At 46.0% G+C, this 16,056-nt stretch overlaps 1 protein-coding gene across 1 annotated transcript in view; it reads left to right on the forward strand.

Annotated features, from left to right (window-relative positions):
- ankrd50 (ankyrin repeat domain 50) overlaps positions 1-16,056 on the forward strand; it is a 73,513-nt gene that overhangs the window by 29,824 nt on the left and 27,633 nt on the right. The window contains exon 3 of the mRNA XM_061976502.2: positions 2,376-2,608. Coding sequence (XP_061832486.1) covers positions 2,376-2,608 — 233 coding nt within the window. The remainder of the gene's footprint in view (positions 1-2,375; positions 2,609-16,056) is intronic.

The raw sequence follows: 16,056 nt of genomic DNA on the forward strand, positions 1-16,056 counted from the left end.
ACAACATTCACACACTAGGGCCAATTTAGTGTTGCCAATCAACCTATCCCCAGGTGCATGTCTTTGGAGGTGGGAGGGGCCTATCCCCAGGTGCATGTCTTTGGAGGTGGGAGGAAGCCGGAGTACCCGGAGGGAACCCACGCAGTCACGGGGAGAACATGCAAACTCCACAAAGAAAGATCCCGAGCCTGGGATTGAACCCCAGACTACTCAGCACCTTCGTATTGTGAGGCAGACGCACTAACCCCTCTTCCACCGTGCTGCCGTTTTTCGGGAGTCTCCCGGAAAATCCGGGAGAGTTGGCAAGTATGCAAGAAGCAAGCCGGCAGATGGCGAGTGGATTAAAGGTCTTGTATCAGTCGGCATCAACTGGGACATACGTGGAGGACTCCAGGATGAACACGCTGGGTGTCGGCCGGCAAAGTGGCTTTTGTGGCGATACCCCGCAGAGTTGCCTTTTTTGTCCACAGCTCTCGTCTTTCCACTCTTTGACGGCCCCAAAGTAGCTGAATTGCGGGCCAACAATGGCCTCTTTGTCAGGCCCACTTGCTGTCACTGTGGATTTGATTGTCTCAGTGGGCCACAGAGGCTCGGCCCATTCACGCCCAGTCATCCCCGCGGACGCACATTCTTCTTGGCGAGGCTCCCAGATGGCAGCGCAGGTTCTCCGCCATCAGGAGAGATTAGGCCGAGTGGTGTCACGATGAAGCGGGGAAAATGGTCTTAGAGCGTTAAGAGATTTGGGCACTGAGAGCTTTGGCATAGTCTTGTAAGGACATGACTTCATAAGTACTCTCAGGAGGACAACCATCATACCGGCTCAGAAATGGAATGGCTTGGGAGCCAGTTCTAGACTTCTGTTTCCATTGTTTGTATTCCGTCATGGGACTTCTTCCCAAAAGTGGAAACCAACCAAGCCAGGATGGCTGTTGTACAGCAAGCAACTTGCAAACTGCTAACAAAACAGGCTGAAATATTCTTGCCAGCAAACAAATCCAACAATGCAATGGAATAGATCCTTATTTTTGATCAAACAAAGACTTGTCCAGTGATATCATGGATTGTCTGTCAGTGGACTTCCCAGACATATGGAACTATTGTGCCCAGACATCATTGTAGACCACTGAACAGATGAAAACTTAGAAAAGCATGGAGGTCTACAACTTCTTTGTCAGGAAAACTGCTATCAAGACTCTCACAGATAAATATGCATCGTGTTTGCTCGGGTAAGGTTGTATTTCAGGATTGAACTTGCCGTCTAAATAAGGCAAGTTTGTTGCAAGTAGCCCGGTTTTACCATCTTTATCAAAATGTAACTAACGTCAACATTGTGTATGTGCTGAAAGATTCATTTATGATTGTTTATCAAAATATAACTATAGATGTCAACATTGTGTACGTGCTGAAAGATTCATTTATGATTGTTTATCAAAATATAACTAGATGTCAACATTGTGTATGTGCTGAAAGATTCATTTATGATTGTTTATCAAAATATAACTATAGATGTCAACATTGTGTATGTGCTGAAAGATTCATTTGTGATTGTTTATCAAAATATAACTATAGATGTCAACATTGTGTACGTGCTGAAAGATTCATTTATGATTGTTTATCAAAATATAACTATAGATGTCAACATTGTGTATGTGCTGAAAGATTAATTTTGACTTTTACTAATCCATGCCCACATTGCGATGCATTTAAAAATCCATTATTTCCCGCACATCTAGTAAACATAGATAACTGCGCTAAAACTCACGAATTTACCGTTTTAATTTAAAATTGTGTAAAACAGAGAGACTAACTGTGATGTTTTGGTGAATTTACATAACTGAAACAATACAAAAAGAATGCCATTGTAAGTTAATAACACTTGTAAAGGTGTTAGCATATTAGCTAATGCTAACGACGCTAGCATCGTTACGTTACAATAGCATGTACAAAATGCATGAAAACACTCCTACACATGGGACGTAAGAGTTGTTTTAGTTATATTGTAAAACTTACAAACGAATGAATGAAGAATCCACACGCTACGGACAGATAGAAGACGGGACAGCACTTCTACTTCCGGTTGAAAGCTCAGTTTAAACGGAAGAGCACTGGAGCCAAACTCCATAGAACAAATAATAACACACCTATTCAGTGTCTTTGTTTGTTTGTTTTTTTGTACTTTTTGCATTATGGTTGTCGGTGTAGAAATATCCATAAATTAGCCGTATCGTTGTTTTTGAAGCCGCAGGGTCCAAAGCGTAGGAAAAAAGTAGCGGCTTATAGTGGATATTTGGATGTGAATGATGCTCCTTCACAGATGCTTATTTAAGGTCAGGTGTTGCTATGGTAACGAGTCATCATCTCCCACCCTCTCCTAGATGTGTGCTCTTGCCTCTCCTGAGCGCCAAGCCGCCGCCGCAGGCTCTCTTCCTGCTGGTGGACTCGCTGGACCAAGGTGGGCAGCTGGGCGAGGCGGAGCAGAGGTCGCCGCCGGGATCCCCCCGGACCATCGCCGAGCTCCTCGCCACTCATCAGCAGTTCCTGCCTCCGTGGCTCCTGCTGGTCTGCTCTGCGCGCAGACAAAACAAAGCCATCACCAAACTTTTCACCGGTAGGTTCTCCTCCCACCACTTCTTCATGATAACCAACACATTTCATGATGCAAGCTCAAATAGGGGTGTTGCTCTCCATCTGATACAGCACAACACCAATATGGGCTTGCATGAAAACAGTCCCATACAAGCAGTCCTGCAAAGTGATTACTCGCGTGTGATATCATGTGCGATACAAGCAGTCCTGTAACATTTTTGCTTGAGTGTGATATCACGTGTGATACAAACAGACCTGCAGGGTGTTTACTCGTGTGTGATATTACATGCGATACAAGCAGTCTTGCAGCATGTTTATTTGTGTGTGATATCATGCGAGGAACAAGCAGCTAGTGGGTCCACGACCATGACTTCTGTTTTGTTTAATCATCCGTTTTACTGCCGTGTTCCAAACAATGAAGTTAGAGTGCGGCACAGTAGGACAGCAAAGGGCGAGATGTTAGTCAACCTGTGAGAGTTGCTTACAGGAGTGTGGATCAGATCTGTGGGGTCTGGTTGTTTACAGGAGTGTGGATCAGATCTGTGGGGTCTGGTTGTTTACAGGAGTGTGGATCAGATCTGTGGGGTCTGCTTGTTTACAGGAGTGTGGATCAGATCTGTGGGGTCTGCTTGTTTACAGGAGTGTGGATCAGATCTGTGGGGTCTGCTTGTTTACAGGAGTGTGGATCAGATCTGTGGGGTCTGCTTGTTTACAGGAGTGTGGATCAGATCTGTGGGGTCTGCTTGTTTACAGCAGTGTGGATCAGATCTGTGGGGTCTGCTTGTTTACAGGAGTGTGGATCAGATCTGTGGGGTCTGCTTGTTTACAGGAGTGTGGATCAGATCTGTGGGGTCTCCTTGTTTACAGGAGTGTGGATCAGATCTGTGTTGACATGGGGTCTGGTTGCGGGACGCAGAGAGGCTCACTTTGGCCACTCTTTGTAAAAGCCAGTGCCACGCAAGCTGCTCCTATAATATTTCCCCAAGTCTGCCAACATGCAACCCCCAACCCTCATGCTGGTTTAGAGTGTGGACGGCCATGGCTGCCTTCTCCCACACTTCAAAGCCACTGACAGCGCAGATGCTTTTGATGTTGCAGATTACATTTGGCTTCTGCAATTTGCATATTGACTCACTCTGACCGTCTGCCACCAGTGAGTTATGTCATGGCTTTGTTAGCTAGTCACATAGCACAGTATCTCAAAAAGTTATGGCTGGATTTCGATGGAAATGGAATAAGGAACAAGTGATTAGAATTTGGGCCCGATCCGGTGTTCTGTCCAATTTTGATGCTTCCCTGAAAAAAGCTATCAGTTGCATTAAACGGTGACTAAAATGCAAATATAAGAGGTCATTGTTTGTGTCAAGGTGAACTTCCTTACACTCTACTTGTCCGCACACTTGCTCGTCACAAGATACAATGAAAGAAACAATTTAAAAACACTATTTACTCATACACACATTATATATGTATATACACATACATATACACTCCTACAGACGTCACACATGGGACGGTTTCAGTAAGTAAGAATTGTTTTATTTATATTGTAAAACTTAGAAATGTTGCTTGAAGTGAAGGATGAATAATCCATATGGGTAAAAATGCTGTGGACTACTAGAAGACGGAACGGCACTTCTACTTCCAGTTGAAAGCTCAAAAAAAAAAAGTGTGAACTTGTCTAAAAGATGGCGCACAAACAATAGCACACCTTTTCAAAGTATGGGCTTGTTTTTAAGAAAATAAAACTATTCGTATTATACATAAGATAAATTAGTTGCACTGTGTCATGAGCCGCAGAGTCCAGAGCGTAGGAAAAAGTAGCGGTTTATAGTCTGGAATTTACCGTAGATTAATGATCATTTTAAGAATCGTATTGAAAATGGTTCTATTATCATTTACATAGCAAATCATATGTTGTGTTGCGTTACGGCCAAAGGGTGTTTATTAGGCTTGTCAAAAAAAAAATAGATTTTTGAATGAATTGCGATTCATAATCGATTTAAAACAATCAAAAAACAATGTCCATGTCCAGCCACTTGATGAAATGTTTGGGTAGAATTCAATTAAACAAAACCAGTTTTCTTTTCAGTAATAAATAAATTCATCAGAGCTGTTTATTTTATGGAGGAATGAAGTTCATTAACACAATGTTATTAAAAAAGTATTGATTTGGAATGGAGAATCGATTCTTACCCCCAAGAATTGAATTGAATGGAATCATGTGATGCCCAAAGATTCTCCTGTTTATATATATATATATATATATATATCGCCTATCCCAGGGGTCGGCAACCTTTACCAGTCAAAGAGCCATTTTGACCAGTTTCACAAATGAAAGAAAACAATGGGAGCCACAAAAATCTTTTGAAATTTAAAATGAAATAACACTGCATACATAGTTTTTTTTTTGCTTTGTGCTATGTATAAACCAAGGTCTCAGACACGCGGCCCACACCTTATAATGAAAATGGAATATTAGTGCGGGCTGCGGGGTTTATATGAATGGCGCTTGACAGCGTCATACTTGCTAACCATCCCGATTCATCCGGCAAACTACAAACTTCAGGGCAATTATTCTCTCGAACGTGCCGGTGATGGTACAGCATTTAGCGACCACTACAGGGGTGTATAATGTAGCCCGGAAGAGTCAGGACTGCATGGGATTCTGGGTATTTGTTCTGTTATGTTTATGTTGTGTTAAGGTGCAGATGTTCTCCCGAAATGTGTTTGTCATTCTTGTTTGGTGTGGGTTCACAGTGTGGCGCATTATTAGTAAGAGTCTTAAAGTTGTTTTATATGGCCACCGTCAGTGTAACCTGTGTGGCTGTTGACCAAGTATGCCTTGCTGTCACTTACGTGTGCAAGCAGAAGATGCATATTTCCAAAGGCTGGGCTGGCACGCTCTTATTATTATTGTAAGGGTGAAAATCTGAGAATATTAATCTTGGTAGTTTACAGCGAGAGGCACTGAAATCCGGAAGTCTCCCGAGAAAATCGGGGGGGTCAATCGGGGGGGGGTCGGCAAGTATGCAGCTGAGCCGCGTCAGAGTGATCAAAGAGCCGCATGCGGCTCCGGAGCCGCGGGTTGCCGACCCCTTGCCTATCCCTAATTTTGCTATAAATATCTTCAAAATTTACAAGCGTCTTTCAGGAAATGTCCAAAATAGGATAAAGAACAATCGATTACATTTTGGGACTAGTATGTATCATTTCTACTAGGTTACCTGTGTGTGTGTGTGTGTGTGTGTGTGTGTGTGTGTGTGTGTGTGTGTGTGTGTGTGTGTGTGTGTGCGTGTGCGTGTGCGTGCTCGTGGCCCTACCTCCACCCGCAGGGACAAAGACAGTGGATGACTGACAAGACTGACTTTATTGCGCTAGAAATAGCTGAAGAAGTTAGGGACGGATATTGCTTCAACTTTCAGGAAATGTGTGAAATAATAGCAGTTGTGGATTGAGGACTAGAGTGGGTTAGGGTTAGGTAGGGCCTGGCGCAGGTCTGATGTGGAGGGACGGCTGTTATATCGTCCTCCCTTTTTTTCTGTCCTGTCCGTCTTCTCGCTCTGCTTCAAACAGTCTCCTTCTTTTAGCCAGTCACATGATATGAATTTCTCCTCATGTCATCTGATTGACTTTGTGACTCACAATAGCTGCGCCTTTCCTCCTTTTGCTCCACGCTTTTTTCTTTTGTCTGGATTCAGTCTTCTGCTTCCAGTTCACTGCAAGGGTGGCTTTTTTTCTTCTTGCTCACGGCCGCATATAAAAGACGTACACAAACAGAATAGAGCGTGGCCTTCATTCACGTGTGTAAAATAGGACACATGTGACTCCTCATGGGGACAATATCAATATACATGGCGATAGACATCTCATTGATATCAACAAAAAAAATCCATCTTCTTCCCCGTATCCGAGGTCGGGTCGCGTTGAAAGAAAGTGCAAGTTGCAAAGTAGGACTGTCACGGTATGAACATTTCACTTATTGTCACCAAAATGATTATTATTATCGCCTTTATTGTTTTCAAAAAGTACTTATACTGACATCTTTTAAGCAAGTTTTATTTAAAAACACATTGAAACATTATTGTGTTTCAGTAGAAATTGAATGTGCACGTGAAAGCCACACGAGCATAATAAACAAAATAATAACGTCAATAAATCAAAATAAATTGTAGCACATTTTGCTGGACGATAGTATTTTTCTGAGACCAAATGAACCACTGATGTGATGACAATACATAATAATGATGCAAGTATACCCAATTAACTTGCATTTCTCCTATATTTTAACCTTGTCATTGAAATGTCAACTTTTACAAACCCCGTTTCCATATGAGTTGGGAAATTGTGTTAGATGTAAATATAAACGGAATACAATGATTTGCAAATCATTTTCAAGCCATATTCAGTTGAATATGCTACAAAGACAACATATTTCATGGGTTTTTTTTGCAAATAATCATTAACTTTAGAATTAGATGGCAGCAACACGTGACAAAGAAGTTGGGAAAGGTGGCAATAAATACTGATAAAGTTGAGGAATGCTCATCAAACACTTATTTGGAACATCCCACAGGTGTGCAGGTTAATTGGGAACAGGTGGGTGCCATGATTGGGTATGAAAGTAGATTCCATGAAATGCTCAGTCATTCACAAACAAGGATGGGGCGAGGGTCACCACTTTGTCAACAAATGCCTGAGCAAATTGTTGAACAGTTTAAGAAAAACCTTTCTCAAGCAGCTATTGCAAGGAATTGAGGGATTTCACCATCTACGCTCCGTAATATCATCAAAGGGTTCAGAGAATGTGGAGAAATCACTGCACGTAAGCAGCTAAGCCCGTGACCTTCCATCCCTCAGGCTGTACTGCATCAACAAGCCACATCAGTGTGTAAAGGATATCACCACATGGAACACTTCAGAAACCCACTGTCAGTAACTACAGTTGGTCGCTACATCTGTAAGTGCAAGTTAAAACTCTCCTATGCAGAGGCGAAAACCGTTTATCAACAACACCCAGAAACGCCGTCGGCTTCGCTGGGCCTGACCTCATCTAAGATGGACTGATACAAAGTGGAAAAGTGTTCTGTGGTCTGACGAGTCCACATTTCAAATTGTTTTTGGAAACTGTGGACGTCGTGTCCTCCGGACCAAAGAGGAAAAGAACCATCCGGATTGTTCTAGGGTGAAAGTGTAAAAGGCAGCATGTGTGATGGTATGGGGGTGTATTAGTGCCCAAGACATGGGTAACTTACACATCTGTGAAGGCACCATTAATGCTGAAAGGTACATACAGCTTTCGGAGCCATCCAAGCAACATTACCATGGACGCCCCTGCTTATTTCAGCAAGACACTAGACTGGCCTGCCTGTAGTCCAGACAATGTGTGGAGGCTAAAATATGAGAAGGGAGACTGTTGAACAACTTAAGCTGTACATCAAGCAAGAATGGGAAAGACTTCCACCTGAGAAGCTTCAAAAATGTGTCTCCTCAGTTCCCAAACCTTTACTGAGTGTTGTTAAAAGGAAAGGCCATGTAACACAGTGGTGAACATGCCCTTTCCCAACTACTTTGGCACGTGTTGCAGCCATGAAATTCTAAGTTAATGATTATTTGCAAAAATAAAAAATAAAGTTTATGAGTTTGAACATGAAATATGTTGTCTTTGTAGCATATTCAACTGAATATGGCTTGAAAAGGATTTGCAAATCATTGTATTCCGTTTATATTTACATCTAACACAATTTCCCAACTCATATGGAAACAGGGTTTGTAAATAGCAACTTGAATAAAACAAACAAGCAACACGGTCGGTTGCCGTATCAGTGGGAGTGACACGCTAAAAGCCAATCAGGTGACAGGATCAACGGCGCTGCCCGTCACGGTAGTCGAGACACAATGACACGAGTTGACCACTTATTTACAACTTTTGATGTAATGGCGGACAAGGCAATCAATCCATGAAAATGTCCACTCTGTGTCTGGGGTACAAACAGTGTTTGACTTACATCCTTCAAGACAGACTCCTAAAGCAGATTTTAGAAAAAGGCTCTGCTTACCTTGTTTTATGTTTGGCCACTCGTGAGTCTGTCCAGAAGAGTGTAAGAGGTGTCCAATTCTCAGCGTGTCGCACCGGACGAGCCCCCAAATTGTTGCGTTTGATGACCAGTTGTTCCTCCCAGGGAATTCAAGTCACAAGTCGCTCCCAAGCTCTTTACGACACTTAAAGCTGAGTTGAAAAACCACCACAGACAGAATAGGTATTTTGTAATATATTTGCAAAGCTTTGCATATATACATTGACAGAGACAGCATAGACCCGCTAAGATGGTCTGTCCTCCCGACCAAAACCCTCTCTCCTCTTAAATCTCTCTAGTCAAAACACATGCACATTATCTCTCTAGTCAAAACACATTCCAAAGCTTCAAGGTTAACACACACAGTTTACTTGCAGACAAACAGAAAGAGAACAAATGGAAAAACACCAGCTGTTTTCAAATATGACTATGAAATAAAAGAAGTAACACTTCAATTCAGATATATGTAAATATCTGCCTCCGACAAGTCCTTCACTTGTTTATTTATTTGTGTGTATAAAATATAAAAATCGCAAATCGAATCGCAATTGCAATTTGGAGAAGAAAAGTAGCAATTGTTTTTTGCCCTGCTGGAAATGATGCAAGGTGCATGTAACACAACTTTGTGGCTATTATAAATAAACACACAACAAATTCCAAATGACATCCATTTATAGTATAAATATGTACTAGAGATGCGCGGTTTGCGGACACAACCGCGGAGTCCGCGGATTATCCGCGGGTCGGGCGGTTGAAATAAAAAAAAATTAGATTTTATCCGCGGGTCGGGTCGGGCGGTTGAAAAAAAACAAAAATTAGATTTTAAATAGATTCAGGCGGGTGGCAGTTAAACCAATTGGTAAATATATATACATAGTTAAATGTTGTTACCCACATACGAAAAACGAGCAGGCACCTGCAGCATATGCCACAACAGAAGAAGAAAAAAAAAAGAGATGGACCGAGGCCCCTTCCCCCGAGAGGGCCCCACCGGGAGCCGTAGCTGAGGTGATCCGCGAGAAGGGCCCGACGCACGTCCAGGGTCACCACCGCGCCCACCGCACCGACACCCCGCCTCGTCCGCCTTCGCCGCGGCCAGCGTCACGCGCAGCAGGTAAGCAGCTTACCTGCCCGCCACCCCCGTGGCCGGGGGCTCGTAACAGGGGTCACTCCGCGCGCTCCGCCCGCGCAGCTTACCTGCCCGCCACCCCCGTTGCCGGGGGCGCGTAACAGGGGTCACTCCGCGCGCAGTGCGCTCACGAAAGGGGTGGGGCTCACCCTGGTGAGCCGAGTGGGCCACTTTTGGTAAGCAGAACTGGCGCTGCGGGATGAACCGAACGCCGGGTTAAGGCGCCCGATGCCGACGCTCATCAGACCCCAGAAAAGGTGTTGGTTGATATAGACAGCAGGACGGTGGCCATGGAAGTCGGAACCCGCTAAGGAGTGTGTAACAACCCACCTGCCGAATCAACTAGCCCTGAAAATGGATGGCGCTGGAGCGTCGGGCCCATACCCGGCCGTCGCCGGCAGCAAGAGCCGCGAGGGCTAGGCCGCGACGAGTAGGATGGCCTCCGCGGTGCGCGCTGAAGCCTCGGGCGCGAGCCCGGGTGGAGCCGCCGCGGGTGAGAGGGACATCGCACCTCCACGCGCTTGGAGGTGCGCTCAGCGCGGCTCCCAGATGATTGCGCACTGGTGTGCGTCTGGGCCGTGACAGCGTGGCACGCATTGAATGTCTCTGCTGCATTGGATCAGTCTCCTTTCTTTAACAGGCAAAAGCTTTATAACCTCACTAATGCCTTGCATCGTCTATATTAGATATATAACAACGGGCGGATGCGGTTTTGATTAAATGTTAGTTCGGGTGGATGCGGATGGTTGACGACTTTTGTGATGCGGTTGCGGATGAAATAATTGTCTATCCGCGCATCTCTAATATGTACCCTGCCTTCCGCCCGAATGCAGCTGTGATAGGCTACCCCCCGTGACCCAAAAAAGGGACAAGCGGTAGAAAATGGATGGATGGATATATATATATGGTTAAATTGTCTGAGTGTTGACATTTCCTTTCTGCCTTGATAGCTGAGGGATTATAATCAGAGGAAGGTTACATAAAAAATCTAAATCTTTACATTTAATCCATTTATTCTCCTGCTCCTTATTGACGGTAGGTCATAAAAGAAATAATTCTGGATATGGACTGATACATAACATGAGACAGTTACTACTATTAATGTTGCCTGCTTATTCAGGAGGTGGCGATGACTTTTAACCATGAGGTTCAGAGTTAAGAATGACTCTGAGAATGTGTCTGAGATGACTCCCCCTCCAAGCACATCCCTGCATTCTTCCTCCCTGGCTCAACTCTTAGTCCTCGTGTGCGTCTCACGGCGGAATGTGCTCGGGGAATGTTTCAACACCTCTGAGACCCCGACAGGAAGCCAACGAGGCTTTCTCACTGGGGCGGTGGAACGCTGGCTTGGCGGACAAAGGCGGTTCTGTTTGTGACACTTTGGATGTCTCTCTGCCGCTCTTAATTTACCACGGCTTGTTTGTGATCAAGCCTGGTTGCGCGGAAAGTGCTTCCATGCGGTTCAAACAGTTCCGTCAAGAAGAGCCCCCCCCCCTACTGAGTGCGGTGCTACTGTACAGCCATCATAGGGGTAGTGGAGTGGAAACACTTAGGCGGCAATTTTGGTTGGGATCTGGGTAGAGTGCACGGCAATTTAGTCGGGCCTCGGGCCAGAAGGCAGGGAGCAGAAGAGAGGGCGGGTTTACAAATAGAGTAAAGCGCCTCCCGACCTAAGACGGCTTTTGAAATATAAATCCTCCAGATCGAAGAAGTGCACTCCAATGACTCACACTCCTCCCAAATGTTGACTTTGAACATCTTTAGTTGACCCTGTCAGTTCTTGGCGCTCTGTAATAAAGACACAAAGTGTCAGCGGGTATCATTTTTTGTTTGTTTTTGAAAGTTTTATCTCACTCACAGAAGGTTTTTGAAGAAGGACCCGAATGCACTGAGATAGGCTCCAGCATCCCTCGCAAAATGGATGGGTGGACTTTAAAAGAGAAGGCTTCATGTTTTTAAACCTGGGAGAAATGCCATTCATCCATCCATCCATCTTCTTCCGCTTATCCGAGGTCGGGTCGCGGGGGCAGCAGCCTAAGTAGGGAAGCCCAGACTTCCCTCTCCCCAGCCACTTTGTCCAGCTCTTCCTGTGGGACCCCGAGGCGTTCCCAGGCCAGCCGGGAGACATAGTCTTCCCAACGTGTCCTGGGTCTTCCCCGCGGCCTCCTACCGGTCGGATGTGCCCTAAACACCTCCCTAGGGAGGCGTTCGGGTGGCATCCTGACCAGATGCCCGAACCACCTCATCTGGCTCCTCTCCATGTGGAGGAGCAGCGGCTTTACTTTGAGCTCCTCCCGGATGGCAGAGCTTCTCACCCTATCTCTAAGGGAGAGACCCACCACCCGGCGGAGGAAACTCATTTCGGCCGCTTGTACCCGTGATCTTGTCCTTTCGGTCATAACCCAAAGCTCGTGACCATAGGTGAGGATGGGAACGTAGATCGACCGGTAAATCGAGAGCTTTGCCTTCCGGCTCAGCTCCTTCTTCACCACAACGGATCGATACAGTGTCCGCATTACTGAAGACATCGCACCGATCCGCCTGTCGATCTCACGATCCACTCTTCCCTCACTCGTGAACAAGACTCCTCCACTTGGGGCAAGATCTCCTCCCCAACCCGGAGATGGCACTCCACCCTTTTCCGGGCGAGAACCATGGACTCGGACTTGGAGGTGCTGATTCTCATCCCAGTCGCTTCACACTCAGCTGCGAACCGATCCAGTGAGAGCTGAAGATCCTGGCCAGATGAAGCCATCAGGACCACATCATCTGCAAAAATCAGAGACCTAATCCTGCAGCCACCAAACCAGATCCCCTCAACGTCTTGACTGCGCCTAGAAATTCTGTCCATAAAAGTTCAGAACAGAATGGGTGACAAAGGGCAGCCTTGGCGGAGTCCAACCCTCACTGGAAACGTGTCCGACTTACTACCGGCAATGCGGACCAAGCTCTGGCACTGATCATACAGGGAGCGGACTGCCACAATCAGACAGTCCGATACCCCATACTCTCTGAGCACTCCCCATAGGACTTCCCGAGGGACACGGTCGAATGCCTTCTCCAAGTCCACAAAACACATGTAGACTGGTTGGGCAAACTCCCATGCACCCTCAAGGACCCTGCCGAGAGTATAGAGCTGGTCCACAGTTCCACGACCAGGACGAAAACCACACTGTTCCTCCGGCGTAGCCTCCTCTCCAGTACACCTGAATAGACCTTACCGGGAAGGCTGAGGAGTGTGATCCCACGATAGTTAGAACACACCCTCCGGTTCCCCTTCTTAAAGAGAGGAACCACCACCCCGGTCTGCCAATCCAGTGGTACCGCCCCTGATGTCCGCGCGATGCTGCAGAGTCTTGTCAACCAAGACAGCCCCACATCATCCAGAGCCTTAAGGAACTCCGAGCGGATCTCATCCACCCCCGGGGCCTTGCCACCGAGGAGCTTTTTAACTACCTCAGCAACCTCAGCCCCAGAAATAGGAGAGCCCACCACAGACTCCCCAGGCACTGCTTCCTCATAGGAAGACGTTTTATCCCACTCACAGAAGGTTTTTGAAGAAGGACCCGAATGCACTGAGATAGGCTCCAGCATCCCTCGCAAAATGGATGGGTGGACTTTAAAAGAGAAGGAGATGAAGCCTTTGAAGGCTTCATGTTTTTAGACCTGGGAGAAATGATAAGAGAAAAAAGCTTTTTGTAAAGCTTCTCTTGAAGTGTCTTTGGACCAGTTTGACAAACCTTAGACAAGACAGCATCCTTCACTTGCTTGGAATCAAACCTACAAAACGACAAAGTCCAAGTAAGTTCATCAAAGAGATCATAAATGATCCATCTTCTTCCCGTTATCCAAGGTGGAGTCGTGGGGCAGCAGTATGAGCAGAGAAGCCTAAACTTCCCTCTCCCCAGACACTTGGTCCAGCTCCTCCCAGGGGATCCCGAGGCGTTCCCAGGCCAGCAGGGAGACGTGTCCTGGGTCTTCCCCTAGGCCTCCTACCGGTTGGACCTGCCCTAAACACCACCCTAAGGAGGCGTCCGGGTGGACATGCTGACCAGATGCCCGAGGAAGTGTTTTAAATGTCGATAAAAAAACATGTAATGGCGGTGCTATTTTCAACATTCTGGATAGGTTCTTCAAGCTGTCTACAGATCTTCTCAATCAGGGCATTGTAGTTTCAGGGCATTCAAACGATCACAACTGGACTGTTTGGTTTGTCTTAGAAGACGTTTCGCCTCTCATCCAAGTAGGATTCAACAGTTCATGCTCATAGACTTAGATTGTTAAGATCTAGTCTCATCCAAGCCTACTCGGTTGAGAGGCAAAACGTCTTCTAAGACAAACCTACCAGTCCAGTAGCGATCTATTGAAAGCCCTGAAAATATCATCAAGCTACTCTCTGACTGTCTCTAAAGCGGGTCATTTTCAGAGGCGGTTTACCTCGACCCCTGCAGTTGAGTAAAACTTTGGCCCACTCGACAGTCACTTTTTGTAGTCTTTAAGAACTGTACCCGGCAGGACACAGAGAGATTCAATGTAGATTTGGTTCAATCCTTTTGTATATTGCCTGATGCGCCTCTTAGTTGGTCTCTGTTCTTCATGTCCGGCAGCGGGTTTTGCCGGTCCCTGAGTCATTACATTGTCGCCAAACACAAACGTCAAGCAGACACTTCTGACTTATTCATTAAAGGCTGTGTGACTTAGTGGAGGAGTTCAAGTACCTTGAAGTCTTGTTCACGAGTGAAGGAATAGTGGATCGGGAGAGGGACGAGCGGATCGATGGAGCTGAGATGGAAGGCAAAGCTCTCAGTTTACTGGTTGAACTACGTTCTTATCCTCACCTATGGTCATGAGATTTGGGTTGTGTCCAAAAGTACAAGATCACAGGTACAAGCAGATCTCCCTTAGAGATAGGGTGAGAAGCTCTGTCTCTGAGGAGGAGCTCAGAGTAAAGCCACTGCTCCTCCACATTGAGAAGAGCCAGATGAGGTGGTTCGGGCATCTGGTCAGAATGCCCCCCCTAAAATCCTTTGGGGGGGGGGGGGGTGTTTAGGGTACGCCCGACCGGTAGGAGGCCACAGGGAAGACCCAGGACACGTTGGATGGACTGTGTCTCCCAGCTGGCCTGGGAACGCCTCAAGGAGCTGGACAAGTGGCTAGGGAGAGGACAGTCTGGGGTCCTCTGCTTAGGCTTAGGCCCTGTGACGCGACCTCGAATAAGCGAAAGAAGATGGATGGATGATGTTGCATCTTAGCTGGAACAAACAACAGGAAAACATGGCAGACTCATACTAAGATACTACAAAAATTGTATCGTATTGGCGTACGGTGGCAGACTATGTGAGTATTGTGTCAAATTCTAAACGGCTCGTTTGGGACAAGGCAACATTTTTGACACAACGTCTCCACGGTTTGAAGTCCAATTTTCTGTACGTATGATGATCCCAATACACACAAACAGGTACAACAGGCCTCATATGACCCTTTAAGCCAACAGGGATCAACAAAGCTAAAGGAAATTAACTAATTAGGGGCGTCTATAGTCCAGTGGACTGTTTGATTTGGAGGAGTCTGATTCAAGTCTTCGGACACTGGACTTGGCATACACCGCCAGGGTGTAGCTTCCACCACTTCCCTCAGGCAGGAACCCTCTGGCAACTGTAAAGATCCTTCCCCTGGTCCATGTAGTACTACTTCCTTGTCTCGATAGTCTAGTCAAAAGCCGAGCGATCCAAAGACCTCACTAAACCATCCAATCGCTACAATATTTGTTTATCTGAGGCTTTAAGCCTTCCCGAGGTGGAAAAGCCGCAAACGACGTGTGTTTATTTATGGGGAACCCCATTAGCTGTGATCTTGCGAGCAAAAGCCCGAGTTGAAGAAAGCCCTCGTACTAATTCTTCAGTTGACTGAGAGGAAGTGAACTCTTGGTGTTTGAGAGGAAACCTGTGCATTGAGACAGAAACAAAGAACTCCATCTCTGCAACTTCCATGAGGTTAATTCCTCCAGTCATGACACACATCATTTCCTTTTCTTACGCCAATTTTAGCCTCCCACCAATTGGAACCAGCAGCATTCTCACATTGAAGCACCCCCACTGTAATGAATCACAGCTGTAATTAAGTCGGAGGAATGTTTTCAGAGTCTCAGCACCAAGAGTTACTCATTCACCCTTGGAGGAATTTGAGGACCAAAACTAATCATGTCACATTTATATCAGGGATGTCAAAAAATGATGAGTTAACTCATGTGATTAATCACAAAAA

This window comes from Nerophis lumbriciformis, linkage group LG16 (assembly GCF_033978685.3).
Source record: "Nerophis lumbriciformis linkage group LG16, RoL_Nlum_v2.1, whole genome shotgun sequence".
In the NCBI taxonomy this organism is placed as follows: Eukaryota; Metazoa; Chordata; class Actinopteri; order Syngnathiformes; family Syngnathidae; genus Nerophis; species Nerophis lumbriciformis.